Raw genomic sequence first — 24874 nt, 5'->3', positions numbered from 1 at the left:
GCCCTAAAATCACTTCATAACCACTTTTTGTGATTTTGAGAGGAAATACATATGCAAACCTCTAATACACACAGGCAGGTATATATGGACACCAGCCCATCAGACACTGAGAGTTAGGTTAGGAACAGCTTAGAAAATATTGTGATGGAGTAAAACATTTGCTGTAACTCAGAATCCTGACTAGCTCCATGCTCTTCTGTGCCCGTTTCCATTCCAGTTCTGCACCATGAGCTGACAGACAATTCCCTATTACAAGTGCTGTTCCAGGGCTATTACAGACTTTTGGACACCTGCACTATTCATGCTCAGTGTTCTGCCTTGCTTAGCATTGCAGAAACTCAGGGAAGTTTGGTGTCTGGTTTTATAAATGCTGCTTTATTGCACCGTAGATGTTATAAGGAAATGTAAACACAAGATCAGAGCTTTGGTATTTGTTTCTTTTCTTCATCTGGCTAGTAGAGTTCATTTGACAGAAGTAACTTTTTTAGAGAGCACGAATAAATAGATCACTACTCCAACCTCTGCAACAATAACTGTGTTTAAAAAGTAAAATTCAGGGCTTTTTTTTGCACCTCAACTGACAGAGCAATGGTAATCTTACCAGCTGCTTACCAGTACACTTTTACCTCTAAACACTTCTATAGGGTTTACAGGTATCTGTATTAAAATGAAGCCCGTTAGTAAATGTTTGTAAATCCACTTTTGCATAGTGTGGCTTTTGTAAGGAAAGCATTGCCGTTTACTCCTACTCTTGTTGTAAAATGTGGGATATGTAAAAATTCTCTTAAAAAAGGATGCTCTTTATGTTTGACCTTTGTATACTTTCAAGACTAATCAAGAAGAAGGGAGATGTAATCCTCAAAACAGCAGCTAAAAAGCAAGCTCTAAGTGATGTCTATGTGTTAGAAAAACAAATTACTTGTTGGTGGAATTACATTGTTAATGTTTAGGGCTTGACATGCTTCAGTGATCTCAGACTGAAGCATGGTGGAGCATGGTTTACCTAGGTGGAGGTAAACAAAGCTTGGGGAAAAGGATGTAGCACTGATAGTGGACACAAAGAATGGAGAATTTATGGGACACACGGACATTTGGCAGAACTCCCAAGGTAAGGAAGAACCAGTAAACCCAATTCAGTAATTGTGCTGAAATCAGTTCCAACTTGATAAAAGATAATTCCAGCAGAGGGAGATCACAACCACCGACTCAAGGACCACCGACCCAAGAAATCCACCAGATCAAAAGAAGGCTGAGCATACAGACTGATTAGCATGGGAAATGAGAGAATCATTAGCCAATAGAGGATAAAATAAAAATTAATAAGATAACTATGGAACTTGTAGACTATGAACACTAATTCCTTTGTTTGCTAAAATGTATAAATAGTAAAAAGTTTTGACATTTGGTGTGCTTGATTTGTTGAGTACCACTGAGCACCCAGGCTTGCACAACTTTGAAATAAGTACTCAGTGTCTCTCTTGAGCGTGTAATTTTTGGCTTGTTGCACACTGGGTAATGAAGCTGATTTTTGCAGACAACACTCTGAAGAGATCAAGGCCTCCCAATTCAGCTGTGCTCAGTTAGCTGCTATGAGCTCACAAATTTGGTGGAGGTGTAGCTGTGCCGCACCTGTGGCAAAATGGATGTGAGTCCCAAGCACAGCTGAAATATGGCAAGCCTTGTGCCCTTCCAATAATTTGTTCTCAGATCTACCACAAACAGACATAAAATAGACAACGGAGAGAGGGTACTGACAGCAAGGCTGGCATGCTTCTGTTGGGGTGGTGAGATTGTGTTTTTTTTAGAATCACTGTTGTACCGTCTTCATTGCTGTTCAATGAACTTTTTATTTCTGAAATCCAGTAATTTATGATTCCCTTTGGCTGATTAGAGGGGAGCAGGCAGAGGGGTGCATACCGCCCGCACTCAGGAGGGTGTCCGGATCTTTGAGATGCCCCACGCCAAGACTTTTGTCCTAAGCTCTGGCGAGGGCCTCGATGACCCAGTCTGATCATGCCGGGTCCGTCTGGGCCTAGCCCCCGCGGCGGGGAGGCGTTCCGTAGCTTTCCGCGGAGCCAAGCTCCACACTGCAGCCGGCGGGGATTCCCCTCGCTTCGTCCCAGCGTACCCGTTTCCTGGCCTGTGCCTGGGGACGCCTCCGAGCCCGCCACGGCGGAGCTCTCCGGGTCACAACACGGTACAAAACGGGCCGGCCGGGCGCCGCCGTGGGGCGGCGCGGCAGGCGCACATGTCCCGGGCCCGCCCGCCCGGCAGGCACCGCCTCCGCCCCCTCCCCGGCCGGACACCGAGCGGCGCGGCGGGGCCTCCCCGGCTGCTGCCACGGCGCTCGGCTCCCGCCGCCCAGCGCGGGGCAGCGCTGCCGCCAGAAAGCGGCCCGGCCGCCGTGCACCCTCCTGCCGCTGGGCATGAGCTCCGGCTCCCCCGGCGGCCGCAGCGGTGCCAGTGGCGGCGGCGGGCGGCGGAGGAGGCGGCGGCGGCGGCGGAGGAGGAGGAGAGGGGGGGCCCCGGGAGCGGCGACCTTCGCAGGGAGCTGCCGCGGCGGGAGATGCGCTTGCTCCCAGCGGCGCCAGGAGCAGCATGTTCCCCAGTGCCGACAGCGCTAGCAGCACGGCCGGGCAGCCCGAGGCGGCGGGGGCCGCCGCCCCCGGCCCGCTGGGCTCGCACGGCCCCGGCGGCGAGGCGCGCCGCCGCAGCACCCCGGCGGCCGCCGCTGTGGTCGGCGGCAGCGAGGAGGAAGCGGCGGAAGACGAGGAGGACGAGGATCCCGGCTCATCCCGCTTCGTGCTGGCGGCGGGACTGGGGCTTCTGGCTGTGTCCGTCGTCCACCTGGGGCAGGAACGGGCCGAGGCAGGGGGCGGCGGGCCGCCGTGTCTGGCGCTGCTGCTGCTCCGCCTCGCCCTCTACGTGGGCTGCGCCGCCGCTGCCGCCGCGCTGGGTACCCTGATCGTCCTGATGTGCCGCGGCCGCCGCTGCCTGCCGCCGCCGGACTTCGCCGCCGTCGCTCCGGTCCGGCCGGTCGCGGGGGTGAGTAGCGGGAGGGGAGCGGAGCGGAGCGGGCGGTGGCCGCGGCGCGCCCTCCCTGCCCGGCGGCGGGCGGGGGCCTCCCTCCGCCGTGGAACGCCGCGCCATCCGAACCCTGTGTCCTGCTGCCCTACCGCGGCCGCAGGAGCCTGACCGAGCTCTGCCGCTCGACGGGGCTTTAAATGGCAAAAGTTGTGTTGGAGGGTAGCAGGCACGCCGGAAAAATCGACACTTTGCTCCGAGAGAGACCTCCGGATTGCGGGAACGCTCTCAAGGTGGTTCACTGCGTTCGCTCCACGGTGGCTGTGTCTCAAATCCTTTTCTTCTCCTCCCATTGAAATGTCACTGGTAAAAGAGAGACTTGGTCGAAGAGGCAGCTTAGTGTTCCTTTAATGCGTTAAGTTGGACAGCTTCAGATAGCGTTATCGTAGTGCCATTTTGTACGCAAGCCGTTGCAGAGCTCTGTGCAAAAGGGAAACAATTTCGTTTTCTGTACATATTCCAAAATGTACTAGTTCACGAGCTCTTTGTAGCTCATAGCTTGGTATTTTTAGGGTTCTTCTGAATGGGACTGATAGCACAGGGCATTTGGAAACTTTCCTCCTATCCACAACCCTGTTCCCCATCATTCAGTGCTTGGGAGTGCCGATCCTAGATGAGCCTGAAAAACTACTGCTGAAAATTGAGACTCTGCCCACACTCCTGCTTTGCCACTGGTGACAGGAATGTGGTGTTTAATGTTACAGCTGGCGACTCCAGCCTGGAGCCCTTGGCCCCTCACGGTGACTTGTAGGTGTGTCAGCACATGAACTGCTGCAGCAATAAATAGACTGTAGTGTGTAAGCGCGGCTTCCCTTCTGTAGTGTCAGGATACCTGAGAGCACTCTGAAGAGGAAGGGAATTTGTGTCACCTGGGTGTGCAGCCCAGCTGTTCTGGTAACCCAGTTTGTTACATTTATACAGTTTGTTACATTTATACACGTACGCTTCTCGGCAGCAGTAAGCGAGTAACGCCGTCACGTGTTTCTGGGGCTGCGGTCGGTGCAGCTGAGTTTGCAGAACACAGAGGTTGCTGGCAGGGCAGAGAACCTAACACAAACCACTTGCTGATACGGTTGTCTTTGTCTTGTCAGTCAAATTGCTGACGACCTGTAGTAATGGTTTATTCCTTCATTCTTTGACCTAGGGAGAGAAGGAGCCTGTGTTTGGGAGCAATATGCTTTTCTTGGTCTGCATTTAGTGGAAGCCAGCTGGGATCATGTGGCCTGGAGTTGTTGAATTCAGTGAATAATACAACTTGCAAAGGTGCTTTCAGTTTGTCTTACTGGCAGATTTTTTAAAACATCTTCTTTGCTTTGAACACTCAACATCATACTCAGCTTTCTGAGGGAAGTGAAGAATAAATAATGTGTATGAGCGTTAAGGAGAGAAGTAAGAAGGTGTAATGCACAAAATGCTAAGCAAAAGGTGGGTACAGCTAGGGATAGTTCAGCTGGTTTTTGTCAGAGGAGTGCTGGGTAACAAATGTGTGTTAGGTGCATGAGCACCTTCTAGTAAAGGACTGTATGCTTTTGTTTTTAGCCATACAGCTATGTTACACCAAACAAAAAATATGTAAATGGATCAATTGATCATCAAAACAACAATTCCTATTGCTTTGAGATTTACAAGAATGTTTCGATGTTAATGCCATAGCTCCAGTGGTGTTTATGTACTTGTATATTTATCTGAACATCTGAGTGAGTTAACTTACTTTTACATGGTATCTAAAGATCTATACATAAGTATAGCAATCAAAATTTCCCTGCTGCTGCAATAAGGATCAGCTTTCAGATTTGTAAAACAGCCAGTTTAATTTGTGAAGCCAAGATTTGAAGAAAAAAAGAAGATTCATTGCTTTCTTTGTCTCCTCATTTGTGAAAAATGTAAGCCTACTGAAAAACATAAGCTTACAGAACAGCAGTGAAACTAGAACTGTCCAGAAACAAATAGCCACTTCTGTTACTGTACCATCTGCACTTCCTTTTTGTGATGTGTTACTGTGCATTTCTCTTTAGGATGCTCTCCTGTTTTGTTCATCCGTTGGATTTGTATATATAAATAGTGCACACCTGCTGTTGCATTGTGTGGTCTAATTTGTAGTGTTTGCATTTATTGTAGCTATATGGGATGTGTTTGTTGTTTCAGAAGAGAATTGAAATTTGTTATTTAAGGTTCAATGGCAAGGCAGCAGTACCTGCTAGAACCCTTTTCCCAGGATTATTTTGTTACCCTCTCCCTGACACCATTCAGTTTTTTCTTTCCTTCCTCTTTGCACTGTTCCCAAAAGTTTACTTACATGAAAGAGATGCTGAAAAAAGGAGTGGGTTATTTTACCCTTTCTATTTAGAAAATGTAATGCCAGGCATCTTAATTGGGTTTCTCATACCTTCAATTTATAGTTTTATTAATTTCTTTTTGGTACCAAATGGCTTCAGGACTGTAAAGCTTCTTGAAGAGTTTTTCTGAACATGATTTTGTATATGTGTAGTAAACTTTCTAATTGGATCTTCAGCAACATACAGGTGAAGAAAATAAAATTGTCTAGATAGGCAGCCTATAGAAATGTAGGCCATTCACTAAAACTACCTGATATAGTTAGTCTTTTCATTTTACATCCTTTTGCATTTACACTGTTTTTTTATGATTCAGTTGTTACTCTCATGTTTTTCATAGAGCCTTATGATCCTTTTGTTTTTTCTGGGAGCCAGTAGTAGGATGACAGTAAAGCTATAATTTTTTCAGCCTTGTTTTTTCTTTTCCTCAAGAATAAGGAAGAACTATCTGTTGGCCTAATAATTGAAAAAATGTAAGGTAAAAACCTTATTATGACTGGTATCTCACTCTTCCTGTGCTTTATATTCAAAATTTATTCAATTCACTTTTCATTCTTTGGGTGATTTTTCACATTGGGGTTAACAAATGAGGAAACAGTAAGTATTCAGGAATAAATATTTACTCTAGTTGTAGTCAGACTCAGCTCTTGGAAAGCTAGTGGGAGTACTCTTGACCAACTTCAAAGGGAAGTTGAATGGAGTCCCTCATGCTGTGCTGAATAAAGGGAGTTTTCTGTACGTTCTCAATTCAGCAACCACTTAGCATGTGAGAGTTCAATGCTGTTGATTTTTATGGACCCGTTTATACAAGGGAGGAAGTACAGTGTTGCAGGTTTGGACTTCAGAAGAGCAAGGTACATATATATATTTTTTTTAATTTTGCTTGAATTTGCAACTAGAGAAGCCATCTTCTTGAACGTGAAGCTGTGCTTTGCCCATTTTTTGTGTAACTCCTTTGTGACTTGAAATGTGAAGACCTCCTCCTGAAGTCAGGTATCTCAGAAAAAACATTTGAAATCTGCTGAGAATTGCAAATCAAGCTGGGTGACTTACATCTGCATGATAAATTGTGCTTTTGGTGTATTTTTTCTGTAGGTGACAGCTCTGTTCACAGAAACTATCTGGGCAGTCTCCTGGCTTCCACATAAAGATCTTTTTTGTTGGAAGAGAGGTGTACAGGCAGCTCATAATAATGTCTTACTTAATACTTTAAGTACTTTCAGGTACTGATAATATTGGTAAATAGTTTCTATTGGTACTGAAATAATAGGGATTGAATGAGTTCTTGAAATTGTACATTATATTATTGTCAGGTATTTTTCTGCACTTTGCAGGAGTTGTTTTAGGACAAGATGATTTGTGGTGGAGGAGAACAGCAAAAAGGCATGATGATCTAATTGTACTTTAGTGAGAATGTCTGTTTTAAAGGGGATTTTCACTTCTCAAGTACCAGTGGACTTGTTAATAGCAAAGATAGACCTGGGTTAGAACACGTATAACCCTTTAAAATTTGAATTTGCTCCCAAAACTCCTTTTACCTTGTGTTGTTGTAGAGGGAGATGGCTTTGACTCATGTGAAGAACCATGTTAACCAAGTTAGTGGGAAGGGGAGGGAAACCGCTTTTCCCACGTTTGTGTGAGTTGTTTCTCTGCCAAAAAAACTGGCAGAGACAGGGTTTTCTTTTCAGCTTAATGTTTTGACTCTGATTCAAAGCAAAAGCTCCAAGTAACAGAGAGTTGGGTTATCAGCTTCATTTAAATAATGCAAAAAACAATGATTAGTTTATTAGATTTAAGTACTGCATTTCAAATTCAGATTGACTGATACTCTCTATAGAGAAGGATCTACATAGTCTGTCTGCAGCACTAACAGAAGGATAGTAAATGTGCTTTTTTTCCCAGTGAAAAGGATACATGGATTTTAATGTCCTATCTTCAGTTTCCTACAATTAACAGTTGTCAATTATTTTTAGTATTCCTTTAAAACTCATCTCCTGATGTATTTGGTTGCTATTGTTTACTACAGTTTAATAGCTCTCAATTTTGAGTGAGAGTAAACTAACACTCTCCCTTTCTGGCCCTGAAGCCAAATCACACTACATGTGATCATGTTCTATGTTCCTAAAGGCTTGTTCCATCCTTGAATGTGTATTTTTGTGAATTTGCCATTAGTGGAGGGGGCATGGGTAAAGCTTTTTTTTCATTGGATCAGGTTGGCTTTGAAATATCTGGGTCCTGGAACATAGTACTGCTTTTTATCCAAGCCGTAGGAGGATGTGTTGTGAAATGGAAATGGTCCCAATCTTTCAAATGTGATGGCAACTTAACTGAGGTGGAGTATTTGTCATAGTATCCAAGCTGAGTGCTCTGCCCTTTGTGAAGAACATAAGGGAAGCAGAGAGAAAGGACACAGAGTTTTATTTTCCTTCACTCTTGGGCTTCTGCCATGAGATGAAGCTTTTGAAGGTAAGCTTGGAGGAGCCCCAGCAGCTGTGGAAAGTGGAAGGTTTGCCATCTGTGGGCATAAATTTCAAGTGGGATGCAAAAGAGTTCTTGAGGTAATAAGTAGTTTGGAGGAAATGTGAGAGAGAGGAGAAGCTTCCTAACTCCTTCAAATTTTGATCTGCATGCCTTAGTAAGACTTTAAAAGTATTTGTGGACTTTTCTAAATCTAAAGCCAAGCATGTTCTGTGGTCTGTCTCATTCTCTGCACAGGGCATATTTAGAGCTCTGATATTGCATGATTTTGCATGATTTTTGTAAAAACAATAGCAGTCTCTGCTTGTGGCACTTTTGTCACACTTTAGACTGTTTTGGGCTTGCAAGCAGATATTCTGATCTACTGCCAGTCTTTTAATTGATGGTCTGTTTCTGGATTGAACGGAGAAGATATGTTTGGTGCATTTTTAACAGAACTCAGAGTTTTATATGTTTGTTCTTGGTTCTGTCTCATAGGCAGGTCAGCAATGAGCCTTTGCTCTAATTGAGTTTACTACTAGGAAAGTCCTGAAATCAAAATAATGAAAATATATTTTAGCAATTTCTACTGATTCTATGAATATTTTCAAATGTTAAGGGAATGTTGCATGAATTGCAAGTGTTCTGTTATAGTTCAGCAGGGCCTGTGGTTTGGATGTTTCTGGTACAGTTTATTTTTAGGGATCTGTGGAACATCTGTTATAATTTGGGATTTATAAGCCTTTTCAGAATTGGAACTTTGTTAGGACTGCAAATGTTAACTACCTGCAGGTGTAACTTTGAAAAACATTTAATTTCCTGAGGTCAATCTCCTGTAATAATAAAGTTATTACTCCAGATTCTATCACTCACTTCTTTGTCCTGTAACTCTGTAGCAGTAAGCAGACTTAGTTTTCCACACTTTTTTCATGATCACTTATGTTTAGAGGTTTCTTTTATTCATCATGTGTGTTTAGAGGCTTCTCGTCTTGTTATGCAGTCCTTTCTGATTCCTTTCATTGGATCCTGTGTTGTTGTCAGCTCTGCATTTTATTGTGCTTGACATTTAATTTTCCCAACTTTGTGTTGGATTGACATGTCATATTTTGCTGTGAATGGGCTGTTTTTACCTTTGTAGGGACTGCTTCTCTACATGAGCAGTGTTTTGTGATTGAAAACATAACTAGGGAGCTAACTCATTTCTCCTGATAACCAAGCTCAGCTAAGTCAGTAAGGATGGGTGGTGGGCTCATAGAGATCTTTCTGTCCAAGTCTCTTGCAGGGAAATTCGAAGGGTGGCTATATAACCTCTGTAATAAGGTCAAGAGTGAAGATATACTGCATTCAAGGTATGCTTTGACGTGGAAAATAGTATAGGCATGTATCAGAAACATTCTGAAAATAAAATCACATAAAGTTCTCTTGTATTGCCAAGTCCTCGTTTATTGCTCTCTGCAAAGGAGAGCAGCAGAATTTACCCAAGGAAAGAGCCAGTTACATAGAATATTGTATCCTCTCACAAGCTGTTACTTCAAGTGGGTAAAAAGATAAATTACTTAGTCATGAAGGGAACAGATTTGTGTTGTGTCTATGGGAGGTTTTTGTGACCAGTCATTCTATACCATTTTTCCCCTATTAAATATGCACAGTGAAACAGAACAAGTTAATGGTAATAAAATGAATGATGATAGTTCATTTTGCACATTTTGTGGCGCTCTTGAAAACACAGAACATGCTATAAAGTGTGTGTATGGTGAAAAGTCATGTGCAGGGAGGGTATGGCAATAGACCTCACAGGAGTTTCTCTCTGGTTGCTAAGCTGAGACTCTACAGCTCAAGCATGATTTTGTGCTGGCTTTTCTGGCTTGCCAACAATTTAGTTTTCATGCCATATGGCTCTTTTGGCCTTGAAGTATAGATCATTGGTTCTGTCATCTCTTTTTACAAAGGAGGAGAGTGTGGAAATGTTCAGTAAACTGGGGCTATGCCTGTACCTTGGGAATTCATTTGAGACTTTATTTTGATGGCAATATTAAAAATTCCAGCACAAGATAATGCTGTATTTCTTGCTGAGCAGCAATTTGAATGCTAACTTTGCAGTTATTTTTTGGCTGTACTGATGGAATGAAAGTAATACCTGGGAAATGTTTCATTTTCATATTCTTATCTGTCTGGTATTCTGTGAAATCTCAAATGAAGAAAGTTGTGCCCTGATTATAAAGTTTTTACACTGCTACAGTTTTACCAGTTTTAGACATGGTACAGTTAAGATTGAAGATCCCTATCTGATAAACAGAGTTTACATATTCCAGGAGCTACTATATTAGTAGAAATAATGAGATGATATCATAAAATAATTACTGAGATAATGATGCTTAAGATAATAGGATTAACATGCTTTAAGTATGTTGACTTCTAAATTGGTAGTTATGGTATCTGTTAATGCTGGCTGTGACACATAAATATTTGCCTTGTAATCTTAAATAGACTATAAGTATATATTAAAAATATTAACTCTTGTGAATATAAATTTATTTTTGCATCATTAGTTGAAATAATGTTTGGATAAGAACTTCTGTATGAAGTTATATGTGGGTACGAACACATCTATCCACATCTGTTAAATATGAATTTATGGAGAGTTCAGTGAAATAATGTTTGAGGCTGTGATTCTTTATTATCAACGTCCAGTCTGATGTTGATGTATGTTTTACAAAGATAAGAGGAAAGCTAATAGGGCAACAGTGGGAGGAACAACTAACTGAGAGTAACTGGTTGGTTTGTGTATGCTGAATTAGATGCAGTCCTTCCCTTTTAGATCAGTGATTGATCTGTCTCATCCACAATGCCCATTTATATTGTGGCATCTGTCATGATCTCTGTTCAAGTTTTGTTATAGTTGAGTTAATGTAATAGGGATAATTGTAAATTTTTTTTCGGCTTCTGGCCTCAATTCCGTGGCAGAATAAGGCTGCATGTGGTGTGCCTGTAGCAGGTGCCTGCTGCTGTGTTTTAAAAATTGCATTTGATGCCAAGTATTGCAACTGAATTTCTTGATAGTGGAAGGTATTCCCTTGTTCTATGTGCTTTGGCATTTATTGAGTGTTGTTGCTGAAATAATTTATTAATTCTTTATTATTTAACATCTATCGTTGTCTTCAGAGCTAATTTAAAATTACTTCTGTAGTTTAAACTAACAAATGACATTTACTTAATTTTTGTATCTGTAGGAGACTGAACCTAGGACAAAACTTCAGGTTCAATGTCAGGCTTTTTTTTTTTTCTTGGCCCATTCAGACTGTTGTTTTCTTCATCTTAAATAGTTTTCAAAAGTACCAAACAATGAGTGTTGTTCAGAAGTCTACAGGAAATGCACACATCCTTTTTTTCAGCCTGCAAGCAAAGTCAAAACTGAGGATAATTTGAAGTGTTCCAGGAAACAGGCCTCCCTGTTTGTTAGCAACCTCATTCTTAGCATGTATGTTCTCCACCCCTACCCCTTCAAGTCCTTTTGTTAAGTTTTATTTATGTTTCTGTCATTATTTACCAATAAAACCTACAAACAGGAACCCAATTGTCTTGAAACCAATTAAAAAAAATTACTGATGGCTGTGATAGTGCAAGTCAGGGCTTAGAGGAACATGCCAGGTTTTAATCTGCATAAAAGAGCATCTAAACTAGAGCTTTGACTGTGTTAAATCCATTCACAAATGTCTTCGGTTCAGTCAGGATTATGCCAACTATTTAATGAAACTTAGCACCATTTTTCTTTAGATGAATGACATGAAGAAAAATGTGAAAACATTCAAATCTAAGCTTTCTAGCTGAAACTGTTTCCTACATATGCGCTCCATCTGACTTGAGTGAGGGGTGGGAAGAATGTCTTTCAGTGAAATATGCTGTATCTTTCATTCTCTCAGCTGTTAGAGCTGAGCTTGGACTGTGAATTTTCTGAAATCCTTCTGTTATCACAGATGTTGGTTATCTGCATTACCAGGTTGTTACTGTTGTTTTTAAGGTGTTTGCTGCCATATGTCATCTAACTTGGGGGTGTCTGCTTATTTAATTACTTCATCACTATTATTGTCACAGAAACAGTACTTTTTGAAAGCAAACCTAAACTAACAAGGCTTAAGTCTTGATTCTGCTAAATGCAAGTTCATAAAATGGGAAGAAAAAAATGAGTTTGATCAGCTGTTTTAGACAAGGCACCTTTAGATCTATTATTAATAATAAAATTAAATTAACAGCTCTCTGAAGGGTCATCAAGGATCATGAATAGTTCAGGTTGGAAGGAATGTCTGGAGGATATCTAGTTCACTTTCTTGCTCAGAGTGAGGAAGACTGAGAGATGGACACTCTGCAGTCTGTCAGCACCCCTCTTTTGATACTTGAGTAGCCTCATGATTAAAATAGTTTTGTCTTGTGATGGGAACTTCCTGTGTCACAATGTTTCCTAATGTCCTGTGCATCTGCAAGAGGAGTCTGGCTCCCTTTTCTCTGTATCCTATCATTCAGTAGTTAGAGACAGCAGTAAGGTCTCCCTGAAGTTTTTTTTTTTTTCCTTAAACCTGAAGTAACCCAACCAGAATCATAGGTTAATAGTGGAATAAGCTACGTACTTTCTTGCAACTATAGATCCCCTTTGAAGGTTTTTTTTTTTTTTTTAACTTGTGTTTAAACTAGTTTTGAAAGGAGTAATTTGGTGAGCACTGTATTGGAGCACTTACTGATGCTTTAGGCCATAAAAAATGTTTCCTGCAATGCATGTGATGCAACTGTTGATGCCTAAGTTAGCTCAAGGTCACTGTCCTCCGTGCAGGTAGGACTCAGTCCAGCAGAAGGATTAGCCTTGTAGGATACCCAAGCTGGCATGAGTGTTACGGAAGATGGAGTGTGTTGAGCATGGATCTTGAGGACTGTGGGCTCATGTTTAGGATTTCTTTCTTCACAGAAAGACCTGAGTTTAATTGTGTTTTCCCTTCCCCTAAGGTACTCGGGGTATTTCATGTCTCTGTGAGTCTTTTTAATTTTTTAAATAAAGCAGTTTCCTGCTGCAAATAAAGCAGAAAAAGCCTGAAGTAATTGTGTGACTGGCATTAACACAGCTTTGTGTTGAGGAAGTGTGATAACATTAGTAGCCAGAGATGATGTATGGGAGCCTTACAAATAGTGTTAGGTGACCTTACAAAGTGAAAAAAATACTTTTTCCTACTGTTTAGCTGGGTATGGCTGAAGGTTTTACCAGTGTTCAGGTCAAAAAGGAGTTTGGAAATCTATAGTGGCTCAGGTCAAAAAGGAGTTTGGAAATCTATAGTGGTTCACTAAATACTCTGTTCTTACACCTCATTAACTATAGTCTTAATAGTGAGGGGGGACTGCAAATGGAGGCAAATGTGCTGAAGTCTTGCTGCACCTGCCATTGGTAGTGTTGTGAAGGAGGGAAGAAATCAGCTGAAATATCACAGTCCTGGTCTTAGAAGAGTGAGTGGAAGAACTCTGGGGAGTGTTGCTGCATTCATCCAAAGGGTGGAACAAATCAGCTGTGGGCAGGGGGCACTCAAGGCATGGAAAATACTTTTCCAAGTCACTCTGCTGTTTGTTAGGTGTGAGCGAGCCTGGAAAGCTTTATTTTGCTGTCAAAAGTAGTTCGTAGACTCCTTTATCTAGGTTCTATTAGATCAGCTTTGTAAGACTCTACGTGCATGTACCTGAAGTAGACAACAAACATTAAACCAAATTACAGAGTATTAGCCTGCAAATTGGCTGCAATACGGGTATATTGCCTTTAAGAACATTAAACAATGTTTTTACTTTATGTTTATGCTGCTTTCCTATTCTCTGTGTGGTGAATGTTGGAGGGATGAGGATGTTTGTGCAATGCTTTCCCCTTATGAAGGAGAGTGAGCTCCAAGCTCAGTGCGTACAGTTTCTATTTCTGTTCTGAATTATACTTCTTTCTATATAAATACATCATGAGTCACTGCTCTTTGTCTGTACCCTGAAAAATGTTTCTCCATCCACCCACCTGTTTGGACATTGTGGGAATGAATACTCCAATAAAGATAAATATTTGTGTAGGACAGCAGTTTAAAATGCAGAGGGCCAGAAGTATCTTTGAAGAAAGAAGCCCAAAAGAATGTGAACCAAAATTACAGTAGGAGATCTAAAGGCTTCTCTTTTCTTTTAAAAGTTGTTTACAAGGCTAAATGAAGTCCATTGTCACAGTAGGCTATAAAAATGTTCTATTTGCTGTGAAAATACTGAATAAAAGTGTTCCAGTTGTTTTGTTATATGCATGTCATATTTTCAGTGCACTGTCTTGCAAATGAATGCAGCTCCTTTCTACCAAAAAAACTTCACTTAAGATAATTTTTCGAGTTGTACAATGTATGATATACAAGTATTAATATGTGCCTAATGAACAATGTATAATAACCTCATAGACAATTGACACTCTGTTTTACCATATGAGGTGACAATATTTGTAGAAAGACCAAATGATACAGTACTATTCCCTTGAATTCCAGTTTCATTCCTTCTGTAACTTTTATTTCTTCCTCTTATGATGTATGTTCTGTTTTAATTTCAGAGTAATTGGTTTGGAAGCTCTCATGATTCAATCCAATCAAGGAGAGTGGTTATTTCTCACAATATGGATAAAGCACTGAAAGAAGGTGAGTCTTAGGTGCATTAGAATCTGAATATCTCTTGTCCTTTTAGCAAACCATAACTGCACTATATTCCACGACTTTAGAATAAGACCCTGGTTTCTTCCATGATATAAAGTATAATGGCAAGGTCTTAGTCTTCTCAAGGAATAAACTCTTCTCTTGTAGTGGCTGTTTTTTTACAGAAATACATCAAATACAGTCCTTAATACTTATGCACAAAGCAAAGGGTTAACACTTAAAATATTCTTGACTGGGTTTTCCTGAATTGAGAAATCCTGTAGAGTCCTGCATACAGTCTTCCCATTTAGTGCAATTCTTGCCATTAAAACTGAATCTAAAATCAGCATTTGTATTTCTGGCTGATAGACTCTATCAGCCTTTTGTAAATATTTTATCTAATTTTGAATACTTTTTCCTTTAAGATTTCTTTGCAGCATTTTTCCCTGTATTTTTCATAAATGGAGAGTATATTTGAAAATTATCATTGCTTTAAATGGGTCGGTTGTCTTATGACAACTTGTTATGCTTTTAAAGTTATTTTTATGAATAGCTATTAGTAGGGTATGTAGCAAAATTATAAAATTAGAACACTACCTACCTATGTCATCCAGTTGGATGCATGAGGCCATCCCTACTCAGAAAGGCTGAAAGAAAGTTACTGATGCCTAAATGATTCATTTTTCAGAGTTAAGTACCTTATGCTGTGACAGCTCATGCCTTTCTGCTATTTTTTTTTCTCAGACTAGCTTTTATCCTCCATCCTCACGCTGAATTTTGGAGAGCAAACTTGTCAGATTTTGTTTTATTTCTTCCAGGCCTAAGTGATGAAGCCAAATTCTTTGTTTTGCAGTTTGACAAAGATGAGACTATACTTTATGCTCTACCATACAGAGTGTTTTTGGCTTGAAAGGTGACTGAGTCATCTTCAGTTTGAGATACTGAATGCAATGATTTTGAAATACTGAATGCAATCCCAAAAGCAATAGTTTATTTTTTATTAGCACAAAATGATCAGTCTCTATGAAAATAGACAGGACTTCTTGCCTGTGACAGTTCTGAAGTTTGTAGTTGTCTTGATGTGAATGGTGGTTTTTTTGGTTGCTTTTTTTCCCCCTACAAGTTTGTCATTGAATAAAACTTTATTGCTAGTAATATAAAAAATACCATGTGTATTTGCGTTTCCAGTCTTGCAGTGATTAGGATTAAAGTATTTATAAATCTCAGGAATTTTGTACAACTTTTTGCTGTCTAGATGTTACGTGTTATTCAGTAAAATGCTTTAGAAAGCCTTATTCATTTAGCTAGGAGCCATTCAGTTGTAATGAGGTTTTAATCTTGGGGACCAGTTTGGACTCCTAGTGCCACTTGAGGTTTTGGGATGTGGGGTTTTTTGTGTGGGTTTTTTTTTCCTTAACAGATTTTACTTCTCTTTACATTACCTTGGAGATGCTTGGATGATGTCATCTGATTTCACAAGTGCTGTTGCTGGGTATGAAGAGACAGCCCTTTGGTTAATTCTGATTTCTTCAGCTGTGTTTCATCATTGTGTAATTAATTTGGCCGGGGGTTTACTGTTAGTTGCCAAATACCTTGCCCCCCACCAGAACTGCCTGTTGTCTGTTAGTCGTGCCATGCTTTTGCTGGTGTTAGAGCCAGGCTGTGTGGTCTTTTCTCTCTGAGTTTAGTGTGGTTCACCTGAGGTTCTGTGTCACTTCAAGTTACCACTTATTTTACTGCGTTTTTGCTGATGTTCCCATCATAGTCTGTTAATGTAGTTGGAAAGATCCTTGGTCATATCCTTGGTATATCTGAAGGAGTCATCCATGTTTCTGTTTCAACCATCAGTCTTATTTCCATAACTATTATAAGTTTAGATAGTTTTCCTGTGATGGTCACTGGCTGATAATAGTTGCCTGGGTCTTATATAGCTTCTTGTCTTGCTGCAGCCCATGTAATAAAATTGTTTGGAATCATCCTTTTACAGTGTGCCTCACACTAAACACCACCAAGAAGGAACTCTGTTCATGTTAGTTTACAGCTCTGCCCTAAATGTCTTTGTTATTTGCCATTAAGGGCAAAGTAGTGTAAGAGGTTGGTGCTTCAGAGTGCTGCTTCATTATTAATTATGGGGTACTTGCCTTAGCAGTAGATACCAGGTGGGGGAAAGCTGTGAATTAGCCCTGCCACAGTGTGGTGTAGTTTATGAAATCTAAGTGTTCAAAATCAGAACATGTGTAAGGTTACGAAGAGATTTTCCACGTTGAATATGGCAGAAAGAAAAGGCAACCTTTAGTTGTCAACCTCAAGTCTCCTTTTCAGCTTGAGTAGCACTTGAGTAACTAACATTGAAATGTGTTCTTTTCAGTCCTTTTCATGCTTTCTCTTGAGTGATTCATTTGATTTTTTGTTTGACCTTCATTTACCTTACAAAAAGAGAAGATAAGCCACTTCTACAGATACCCTTTAGTGCTACCTGTTGGTTGTCTGGATTCCATGCACACAGTGGTGTGGTAAGATGCCTCCTGAGAGAGTCTGTGCCCAGTCACACTTGTGCTGCTTTGCACAGTGTGTACTGCCTGGGTTGAGGCTGAGATTGATCTGCTGGGGGGGTCACTGGCCTCCCAGGAACTGAATTTCATTGGCCTTTTTTATTGCTCCAAATCTCGTGGTCTTTTTGTTGTTTTTCACAGTCATTCTTTGTCCCTGCAGTTTTAGTAGTGCCAAGAAGAATGGTCTTCATATCACTTAGCTGCTTCACTCTGGGTCATTTTTGAGTGAGTAAAATCGTAGAGGCCGTAGCTCAAATCCCGGCAGAGCTCTACTGGTGAAATTGTTCTGCTGTGAAAATTCATCTGTTTCTTAGGGCTTAAAATATTTCCTGCCAGAGAGACATCTCTTCTTTTGGAGTGGGTTATCTTCGTTCAACCTTACCTTGAGGTGATCTTTTTGGAAATATCTTGGGTATTTAGATTCTTTCTGTGAATTAGATCTTGCCTGTCTGTGTTGATCCCTTAGGATCTAAATCTGTTAGAGATGTAATGTTGTAGTTGCTTTTACAGAAAGATTGGGAAAAAGTCTGTCTCATTTCCCAACTTAAAATATGCATGTTGATATTTAGAAAAATAATTGGTAGTAACTCCTGCTGCTCTCTATTTGGAAAACTGATGGGTTTTTAAATTTATATAAGTTTTTTTAAAAATTTTTATTTTTTCAAAAAACAGCTTTCAAACCAACTTTTTTTTTGGTCCACAATATCAGCAAACCAATTTGAATGTATGTTTTCTCTGCTATTGAGATTCAAACACTTGAAGCTAAGAACTCTTGGCAAAGGGTGCATGTGGCAAATTATTTGGACATACATTTTTCTGATTTTTTTATTTTACTACTATGATTTTTTTCTGTCTAAAAAACCAATAAAGACACAAATGCCAGGAAAATTTTAATAAAAATGAACCAAAGATTGGGAATTGGGAGACTGTCAGGGATTCCTTTTGCACAGGGCTGATCTATCCATGCACAATGATAGCATCTAGCCTTCTAAACCTGGCAGTTTCATAGAATTTGAATATGGAAGTAAACCAAGAAATGCTAGTGGTTTTCCAAACACAGACTTTAGAATAGCACTGAAATCTTTAAACACTATTGCTAGTTCACAGTCACTGAAATGTTGGCATTTAGACATCATTTTGTCAGCCTTTTACACCATGGTCTAAGTAAAGATTTAGATTTGAGAATCTTTGAGTAAAGATTTGGCCATGAGAAACTTCAGTAAAGCTAATATTAAGCATAAAACCTCATCCTCTTGTATAGCTAAAACATAATGAAATTTAAAATACAAAAAGTGAAAAATGCCCTTCATCTCTTTCAATTTCAATGTTAATGTCTTGGAAATTATAAAATTGAATATTCAGAGCATTTATTAGTATTTGAAACCCCACCTTTAACGTAGGGGTTTTAAATTTTCTTTCAGGTTTTTGTCATTATTTTTTGTTGTTTGGGTATTTTTGGTCTGAATTGGCTTGTGGCAGGGGGAAAAGGTAGAGGCTGTAAGAAGTAAATAAGCATTTAGCATTTGCTTCTCTAGAACAGTGGTTTCACAGGTACTTGGCTGTAGTATAGTCTGTCTTTTTATCTATTAGTTTTTTATTGAAAGTAGTTTTCTAAAAGTACAGCTTATTATAACCCCATCATGCATGTTAGATCTAGTGTTGTAGTAGCAGAGAATTCTGGTAGTGATTCTTGGCTTTTTGATGGTGGTTTCCTCCTGCAGGATCCTAACACAATTCACATTACCCTTGTATTTCTCTTTTATGGGTTGGAATGCTTATTGCTCTAGAATAACTCAAGGCAGTATTGTAGCTATACCTTTTCTTCTTTTTTTCATACAGTCACAGGAGAGTTTTGGATTTGACTATAAATAGATGCAGTGGTTGTAGCTTCTCCAGGGCTTTCAGGAAAGGACAGTTAGTTACTTGTTGAAACTTGGAAATCTGTGTCTGCATTTGCATAGAATATTTATGCTTTGTTTTTTAATATTGCTTTGAGAAATAAAGTAGGCATCTAATCCTTGTTATTCAGATTTTTGTTACTTTTAATAAAGTTGGATAATGAATCTTAGCAATATAAAAACTGCCTAGTGTGAAGCTCTGCAAATTGCAGATTTGAAGCCAGTCTGACCTGCAGACCCTGGTGGTGCTACTGAACCTCTCAATGAATGAATGTGGAAAAAGGGATAGCAGTTACTGTAGGACATGTGTAGCAATGAAGGAAGGGTCTAGAGGGGTGTCCTCACTAAACCTCCACACGAGCTTCTGGCTCTCTACTCCCAATATTCTTCTAATTTACAGTATTTAAAAAGAGTAGTTGAACAGGCTCAACTTCACTTTCACATGGGAATGGCATTTAATCACATTGTAATAATTTGGGACTTGGATCTTCTGAACTAATTTAGAAAACCCAGAAGTTTCTACAGTTTTGCACCAGACTCACTGTGGTCACTGCATTTGAATTGATCAGAAGAAATTTGTTTTATGTTTGTAGTGGTTGAGTTACTGGTAGTAAGTTTCTGTCCTGAGTGTGTTCTGCTTCTTTTTTTATTCCTTCCTTGTCTTCTGACTGTTGTTTTCAATGTTTTAGAGAACATGTAGTATAAAAATAATGAGAATAGATAGCAGATTTCCTCTCTGAAGGGAGCAAGCTGCTCTCTATGAGTTTGTTACATATTTTTTCTCTATTTCTTTGGAGTGCTGAAAAGGCACCAGCTGCATCAATGGGCACGAAACTAAAGCAGCAGCTGCACCCCATGGCCAGGATGACACAAGGCAGTGTATTACCCAGTCTTAAACTGGTTGCTGTTTGTGGCTGGTGTCCTTTTAAAATTTTATGTGTTTAAAAGCTGTCTCACTGCTCACTTGGACATACATACTGGGCTCTAAAGAATCCTGAATTTTATGGAGAACAGCACTGTTCTCTATAACAGCTGTGATACAGGAAGGGCAGCAAGGTTCAGAAGTGACTAGGAAACTGCAGAAGACCTGTAAAGTAAGAGTTGTAAAACACAGGTGCAGGAAAGTAGGATTTAAAGCGGTGTAATCCTTTTAAGGTGTTGGAAGTATGTAACTGGAAGAGTTAAACACAAATATTTCATAATTGTATGGTTGATTTTTGGTCATAATTGAAGATCTTTTGTCTCTAGCTAGATACTGCCAATAGATTTTGTGGTTCTTATGCATTGAATGTGACAGAATTAATGAGTGACTAAAAGGAATCAAAAAGAATGTATTATGTAGTGTGCTGGAAACTGGGCTCATTTTGGTGTGGAGTTGCTTAAAAATTAATAAATTACTTTATTAAATTATAATTATATAAGATAATGCAAATTATGTAATATAAATTATGTTAGAATTTATTAAAAATTAATAAATTAGCGGTCATTAGGAATAGATTTTCTCTGAAAGACAATATGTCCTTAAGGGGTCAGATGCAAGTTCTGCTCTTGTGCTCTTGCTTTGTAGAGCTCTGTTGAATAGACTTCTGTACGAGCCACCACTCCATACCATGGCTTGTCCTCTTGGGCAAAAGATGCTGAAGAAATGGCTACTTTGCACCCTTGCAAAGAGTAGAGAGGGTGTCTGTAAGAAAATCTGGGAAGTCACTACCTGCCAGTGATGCTGATTAAAAAATACCACAAATGCACTTGAGAAATTATTGGTCTCTTATGGATTAGATGAAAAGGAAGAATCTGTGCTGTGGTCAACTTTCCACAGCATTTCAGACCTTGCAACAGACGAGAGTAACTAAGCTGTAACAAAAAAGGTGGCTGCAGAAGGATGTGGGGACAGCTGTGGAAAAATAGATTCTTAAAATGTGTTTTGTTGAAAGACTTGAGATAAGTAATAAAACTTCAGATTTTAAAATGCAATTCCCCCTGTTCTGTGGTGTCTTGACAGATTATTCTTCTGCTTGCTTATCAGAAGACCACTATTTTTATAACTGTTTTTATCACTCTGTAGTACTTGTGGGTAAGAGTTTTCAGTGAAATATTTCATCTCTTTAAGAAGAGTATTTTGGAAGTTCCTATTCTGCTATATGGCTCTGTGTACTTTTTTCTCTCCTGGATTAGGAAAAAAAAATCAAACCTGTTACGTATTTTTTTACAGAACTGTGGAATTTTTTTCTGAATTATTAATTAAAAAGTCTTGAAATGACTTAGCAAAAGGCTTTAAACTATTTATTTCAGCATACTCATTGAAGTTATTCAGTTTCTTTATAAACTTGAGGAAGCTAGTTTGTGAAGCATTTGACTAGAAACTTTAATCAGTTTTAGCTGTTTCTCTGGAAATGATTTTATCAAGGTTGTTAGTTGAGGTTTTCTAGTTTTGCCTGAAAAGGCAGGTGAAAATATTGAAACTGGTGTCTAATTAATATGCTATTAGTTCACTGTTGCCAGTGCCAGGGAGTTTTTCATAATTTACATAATTTACCAAACAAACAACTTCTATCAAAGTGGAAGGTAAGAATTTATGGAGTCTTATGATTACTTTGCACCATAGGCTTACAGTGACAAATAAGATGGAGTTGAGATACGACAGTTTGAAAACAGCTTGTTTAGTAAAGAAGCTACTCAAATTACCATGACTTTATTTCCCCTACTTTTTGTTATCTGGTAGATGCAAATTTGACTCTTACAACCCCAGCTTTTCCCTCATCTTGTTGCAACTGCTAAATAGTTCATGTGTTCTTCCTGAACACCTCCTGCTCTCTCTTAGACCTCCAGGGACATTTCCTGGAGTGAAACATCAGTAACACTGGTGACACACAAATGCCAAAAAGCAAAGTCAGAATGGTAGAAGGCAGTGTTGCCAGGGGATTTGCAATTACAGTAATATTGGTTATTGTGTGTTGGTATGGTTTGGAATGCTTTGCCATTTTTGAAGTTCATGTGGTCTCACTAATCCACTTGTTCTCTCTTAGCTCTTCTGATCCAATAATGTACTATCTGTGGTGGTGTTCTGTGTTGTATATGTATTTAGAAATCCAAAAATATTACCACCTCCCCTTTTTAGCCATGACTATGCAGAGAAAGTTGGCTTCAGTCTGCAGCATTTTAGACAGTCAGATTATATGAGAGTTGATATAACCAAGCCCCTGCTGAGAGACAGGTATTAGTCTGAGGTTTGTGTGTAGCTGGTAACCTGATTGTCTGAGCAAATCCATTTAAAGGTTTTGCTTTGCAAAGTGACCTGCAGTAACCTGTTAGGTGCAGATTGCTGTAACCTTGCCAACCTGACTTTCTTTGGTAAGAAGTAGATGTGAAGCTTATTACCCATCCAGTTTTTGAGAAGGGTGGAGGGTTACATTTTTCCTATCTTGGTGTGCCTTGTCCTTTTGCAGTTTTTGCTATTTATTGTTTTGTTTCTCCTTTCAGTGTTTGACTACAGCTATAGAGATTACATCCTGTCCTGGTATGGGCAACTCAGCAGAGATGAGGGGCAGCTGTACCAGCTGCTCTCTGAAGACTTTTGGGAGATTGCCAAGCAGCTGCGACAGAGGCTGAGTCACATTGATGTAGTTAAAGTTGTCTGCAACGATGTAGTGAAAGCTTTACTCTCACACTTCTGTGACCTTAAAGGAGCCAATGCCAGGTAAAAACAAAATTGCAGCTCATTGGAATTTTCTGCTTCTCTCTTACAGATGTGCTAAATCAAAGGGATGAAGACTGTGTATAATGCTTTTGTAGGAAACTGATAAAATAGTTCAAGCTTATTACTAGTTTTAGGGATCAAGCAGGCTTCAGGCTTTCCTTACATTGGAAACATTTGGACTCCTTTTTCTAAGAGTTTGGATTCACTACTCTTTTCAGTTTAATCCATGAATCCTTTGTTCACAGTAGGAGGTGGCCTGCGTGAGCAGTTCCTGCAAAGTACTGTGAACGTGCAGTGGAAAGAAGGGCTACTGTCAGTGCAGTCAACGGACAAGAAGACAGTTATTTCACCTTTCCCAGAATAGCACCAGGATAATTCCATTCAGTTTTCCATTTCTCCTAACCCTGGGAGGCAAAGCCTTGTGATTTCTGTAGGTGGCCTGTCCTGCAGTAACAAGATTTTTCTAGTGGAAAAATTGTTGGCTGTATTTTCTTTCTCTGCTTAAGTTATCTTGCTAATTTCACAAATTTCCTCTTTGGCAAGGATCTTTTTGTCCACTTGAAAAAGCCCTGAACACTAGAGTTCCACCCAAATTGTAATTGCAGATAGGAAATCATAGCCTATACAGCTCCCACATCTGAATACACAATTTGTCTAATTGTGCATGGAATTTGGTCTTGTATCTGCACTTACCTGCATTTTGGTTATTCTAATTGTAATATGCTTTGGTCATTCAGATTTAGACTGTACATTTTATTCTGTGAAGTTGTTTTACCTACAGTTAGATGCATGTATTTTTGACACCCCATCAGACAAAAAAAACCAATTGTGTTCTGTCAGTGATCAATCTTTTACCATTGACACTTCTTTCTCTTCTGTATTAGAAGACATGGTTAATGTATTTGTGGTAGATGCTAGCTAATTCTTATGTAAGCTATTCATAGAAAAAGAAAAGACACTAAAGGGTGGTTACATTCAAGAAAATAAGAAATTAAGGTGTATGTACTTTGCAGAAGATCTTGCAGTGGGTTCTAGGTACTACTTTCTTTTAGCTCTGCAATGAGGTAGAAATCTCTTAGATAAAACTCCTAAGGGTGCTCCTTGATTTTTAAGTATCATGCTTGCACTTGTCCTTGATCAGAAGAAAGTGTTTGCTTTTGGGAAGAATTTGGTTTGAACAGCTAAAGAATGAGGAAGTTTAATTTTTGTGTTGTTTGTTTTTGTTTTTTTAATCTGAATTTTTTTCTGTTTGACGCTGGAGATGTAGGACTTAGAATTGCAGAATTATTAAGTATTATTAATGCTGATTGTTGGTGAGGTTTCTTTTCTGCTGAGAATTATGACACTTCATCTGGTTTTTGTTGGAATGTTATTTCCACTATGTAGAACTAAATTAAATTCTTCTGGTTGTTTTCTGGTTAACTTTTTCACTTGGAAGTAATAAATGCACCTTAACTCTGGATAACAGAGACAGTGTTAATATGGGAATGAAAAAAATCCTATCAAGAATTAGTATAATAGCAGGTTAGAAAAAAAACAAATAAACCAACCCAACAGCTCTAACTGAACAATTTATGGAGGCTGGAACTGGACTCAGTGACTGTTTTTTGCAGACTGCAAGGCTACGAATTCACAAGGAGAAAGTTCTGGTTTTAAGGTGCTTGACAGATCAGCAACATGATGATGCATGTAAAGCTCTAGAATATCCTCATGCTGCTCATCCAGACTTGTTCGAAAAGTCCAGGGAGCTGTATGGAAATTGCACAGGGCTTACCATTTCTTAGCAGATGGAGAGACAGCTTAAATGCTATGTACAGGCTATTGCAAAGCCAGCAGAAAGGTGACATTGTGCTCATACACTACAGATGGAATTTGTGCTGCTGAGTGATGTAAGCATGCATGTAATAAACCTGAAAGCACAGCAAATAAGCAAATATTCTGGTAGTCTTTAATATTTAAGAGAATTTGTTGTGTTAACAAGAATTTGATTTTTGTACAAATTACCTACTGTTATGGCATTTACTGTGCTAGAACATGCTGACATTTTAAACTGTAGACTGAGAACTAAGAAGTATGCTTCTTCTAGCTTGGAAGCCTTTAATTATTTTCTATATTGTTGTCCTCAGTTTTCAACTGAGATAGAGTTTATTTTCTTCCTTGTAGCTGATATGGTGCTGTATTA

General features: G+C 39.6%; 1 protein-coding gene and 1 long non-coding RNA gene across 2 annotated transcripts in view; both read left to right on the top strand.

Annotated features, from left to right (window-relative positions):
- Positions 1 to 1025: 1025 nt before the first annotated feature.
- LOC137472160 (uncharacterized) lies at positions 1026 to 1407 on the top strand. The gene is made up of 2 exons (XR_010998039.1): positions 1026 to 1108; positions 1188 to 1407. It is a non-coding gene; the product is annotated as an uncharacterized lncRNA (long non-coding RNA).
- An 886-nt stretch (positions 1408 to 2293) lies between these two features.
- The window catches only part of SNX25 (sorting nexin 25), an 82999-nt gene continuing 60418 nt past the window's right edge, over positions 2294 to 24874 (top strand). Inside the window, exons 1-3 of the mRNA XM_068186954.1 lie at positions 2294 to 3045; positions 14467 to 14551; positions 22476 to 22692. Of these exons, the coding sequence (XP_068043055.1) occupies positions 2599 to 3045; positions 14467 to 14551; positions 22476 to 22692 (749 nt within the window). The 5' untranslated portion in view covers positions 2294 to 2598. The remainder of the gene's footprint in view (positions 3046 to 14466; positions 14552 to 22475; positions 22693 to 24874) is intronic.

This window comes from Anomalospiza imberbis, chromosome 4, assembly GCF_031753505.1.
Source record: "Anomalospiza imberbis isolate Cuckoo-Finch-1a 21T00152 chromosome 4, ASM3175350v1, whole genome shotgun sequence".
NCBI lineage: Eukaryota > Metazoa > Chordata > Aves > Passeriformes > Viduidae > Anomalospiza > Anomalospiza imberbis.
Note: the sequence above shows the minus strand (reverse complement) of the source record. Positions and strands in the feature narration are given on the sequence as shown.